Source organism: Pinus tabuliformis, chromosome 5_1 (genome assembly GCF_031772625.1).
Source record: "Pinus tabuliformis cultivar Carrire ecotype Pingquan chromosome 5_1, CPIR1, whole genome shotgun sequence".
Taxonomy (NCBI): Eukaryota; Viridiplantae; Streptophyta; class Pinopsida; order Pinales; family Pinaceae; genus Pinus; species Pinus tabuliformis.
The window spans coordinates 679,737,258-679,740,625 of NC_142305.1; the positions used below are offsets into that span (position 1 = coordinate 679,737,258).

A 3,368-nucleotide genomic window follows, 5' to 3' on the forward strand; every position below is an offset into this window, starting at 1 on the left:
AATTTTAATCACATTTACTAATATTATTATGATTGTGAGTCATAATATACCAACCATATTTATTAAAAAAAATATAATTATACTAGTACTAATTAAATAATAAATATTAATAAAATAAATTAACAATAAATAATATAATTTTATCTTTATATAATGATATCATTACATATCTAAATCTCAACCTAATATCATCAAATATTTTTTTCACATAATATCTTCATATAACCTAATATCATCAAATAATTTTTTTTTCAAATAAACCAATTTTATTCCTATATAACGATATCATTACATAGGTAAATCTCAACCTAATATTATCAATTATTTTTTTCAAATAAATAAATGGATAAAAGACCCAAAACCCAATTACAAGTACAATTTTCTATCGTTGAAATGCTCATTCTCCCGCTCCTTTTTTAATTTACCTTAATTTAAAAAAAATATATATCTGAGTCTTCTTAATTTACTTTATTTCTGAATTAAATATATTGAGCTTTCTTAATTTACCTTATTTCGGAATTAAATATATTAAGTCGTGTATGAGTGTATGGTCTTCTAACAAATCTCATCCCCAATTGGAAAAAGCTCCAACGTGCAAAACCCGCGATAAACGGTAACGGTTATGGTGAAGGCGTCACGTGGCTCTATTAGCTGCCGACCTATCTCAATATAGATTCTCCAGTCGTCCCAAAAGTTCCCCACCTCTATATATTGCATAATTTACCTTTGAACGCCCGTATTCCGTTTCGCTGCGGTGAATTCAAGTGAGGAACAAGATCTTCCTCCGCTTATTTTTACGGGGTTGGTTTTCTTGCGGGCTTCGTTGTTTCTCTGACTTTCAGCGGATAGAGAGCCCTTTTTATTTGAAGTTTTGGACAACTCTGATGTTCAGCTTACATCTATTCTGCTTTAAGGTCGCACTTTCATTGCCACCTCATGCCTTTTCTCTCACTTTGTCATTGTTATTTAGATGCCATATTTTTTGTCAATTCTGCTTACTCCTGATGTAGCTTGTTTTGGGTTAATTCAGAAAGGGCGAATGTTGTGATGGACGCAAAAGGTGGGACGAAGCTATTAAATTATTGGCAATACGAAACTCCCTTGGGATACAAGACTGAAGACGTTCGACCTCGCGGTGGCATCCAGAAATTCCGCACTGCTGCTTACTCCAACGTAAGTTTTCTTTCTATGCTACGAATTGATCGACAGACGTTTTTTGTTTTAGGAAACTATGAATTCATTTAGCTGCAATTGTAGATAGTATGCATCTTCATTATCAAATACTGTTACTGTACAGAATCTCACATCTGGTTTTGGTTTGCATTTCTGTGCAGTGCGTCCGAGAGCCATCCTAATATTCTCAGAGTAACAACTGTGCACTTAGGATTTAGAATTAGATCGCTAGGAGGAGGTCCTTGTTTTGTATTCCATCTCTGCTACAGTTCAAAATGGATATGGCCTGTGAAGAAGTGGTTGCCGGCCCAATGACTGCAATTGGTTTCGAGGGATTTGAAAAGCGGTTAGAGATTGAGTTTTTTGCATCTTCATTTTTTACTGAAACAGAGGGCAGGGGCCTAAGGGCACTCACTCGAACCCAATTGGATGAAATGCTCAACGCAGCCGAATGCAAAATAGTTTCTGAGCTCTCTAATGAACATTTCGATTCATATCTCTTGTCAGAGTCGAGTCTCTTTGTTTACCCATACAAGATCATTCTCAAAACCTGCGGGACGACCAAGCTGCTGCTTTCCATCCCTCCGATATTAAGCAATGCAACCAGCCTGTCTCTCTCTGTAAAAAATGTTAAATACACTCGTGGAACATTCATCCATCCCGGAGCACAGCCATTTCCTCACCGGAGCTTTTCTGAGGAAGTGTCATATCTGGATAAGTACTTTGCAGCTCTTGGATCTGGTGGAATGGCTTATGTTATGGGAAATTCTGGAACGTTTTACAACTGGCATATCTACTCCGCTTCTTCTGATGATTTCGCATCGGAGGGTGGTGCGTCTTCTCCAGTTTTGACATTGGAGATGTGCATGACTCAGCTTGACCGCAACTGTGCTTCCCTGTTTTACAAGCATCATTGTAATTCTGCGGCAGAAATGACACTTAATTCCGGTATATCGAAAATTCTTCCTCAGGCGAAAGTCTGTGATTTTGAATTTGATCCTTGCGGTTACTCTATGAATTCTATTGAAGGACCTGCTTTATCTACAATTCATGTAACTCCGGAAGATGGTTTCAGTTATGCAAGTTTTGAAGCCATGGGTTATGATCCTAAGGATTGTGATCTACAAGCGTTGGTGGAGAGGGTATTAAGTTGTTTCAAGCCTATGGTATTCTCTATTGCAGTTCATGTCAATGCTGGCGCTTGTCAATCTTCATGGACCAAACCAATTTGTCCGCAGGGGTATACTTGTGAAATGATAGCTCAACAGGAGCTTACAAAGAAGGGTAGTGTTATATATTGCACTTACAGAATTGCCAATGCTGAGTCTAAACTGGCTTCTGTTACCCGGGAAGAGGAACGTGAAGGAAATGATTATTTGCGAGTGAAAAAGAAGGCAAAGAAGCATATTGAGTGCGATGCCCCGAAAGATTGATACACACATCAAGCTTCTTTCCGAGTGGGCTTTATAATGTTCTACCATTTGCTTCACGATGGATCTATTTTGTTCCATGTTATCACTTTGTTAGTGCAATTTATTGTTCTCTGTAGAGGGTTGTAGCGTCGTACGTTCTCATGTCAAGAAAGTACTTCGGTACTAATTTGTTCAACAAAGAAATGAATTACAATCAAACAAACATGCATAATTTGTTGCTATGTACTCGAATGATCATCAATGATCACTTTTTTTTATAACTGGTCATTCAAATCTCTTCATCTTGCTATTTTCTCGTGTCATATATTTTGTACATAATTTAGTTTTATGTAGAGACTGTATAGTTCCCATTCTTTATCTCATTGGATTTAATGTAAAATTAAGAGGTTAATAATTTTGGAAAAAATGGTATGAATCACAGTAATGCGTATTGCATATATGAATAATTCTGTTACGGTGTCTTGGAATTGATTGTCCATTGGTATATCTGCATTTCGTTGTTTCTCTAAGTGCCTATATCCTGCAGTTGATTGGTATGCCTACTATATTTTGTAATTTCAGTAGGTTGTTTGTCTTTTGCTTATGATAATCAATACAATGGTCATATGATAATCGATACAATGGCCATGTTTGTAGTGGCAATTATAGAGGATTCTAAGTTTTTTGATTCAATTATATGTAGATAATTCTAATTCACCTTTGTTAAAGCCATGTTGAGATTATGAGAGGTAGGCAAAATGGGCTTTTATTTTATATGGTAAT

General features: G+C 36.3%; 1 protein-coding gene across 1 annotated transcript; it reads left to right on the forward strand.

Annotated features, from left to right (window-relative positions):
• The first annotated feature begins 1,448 nt into the window (after positions 1 to 1,448).
• Positions 1,449 to 2,606, forward strand: LOC149166773 (S-adenosylmethionine decarboxylase proenzyme-like). The gene has a single exon (XM_089430249.1). The coding sequence runs from the start codon at positions 1,449 to 1,451 to the stop codon at positions 2,604 to 2,606; it is 1,158 nt and encodes a 385-aa protein (XP_089286375.1).
• Positions 2,607 to 3,368: the final 762 nt, after the last annotated feature.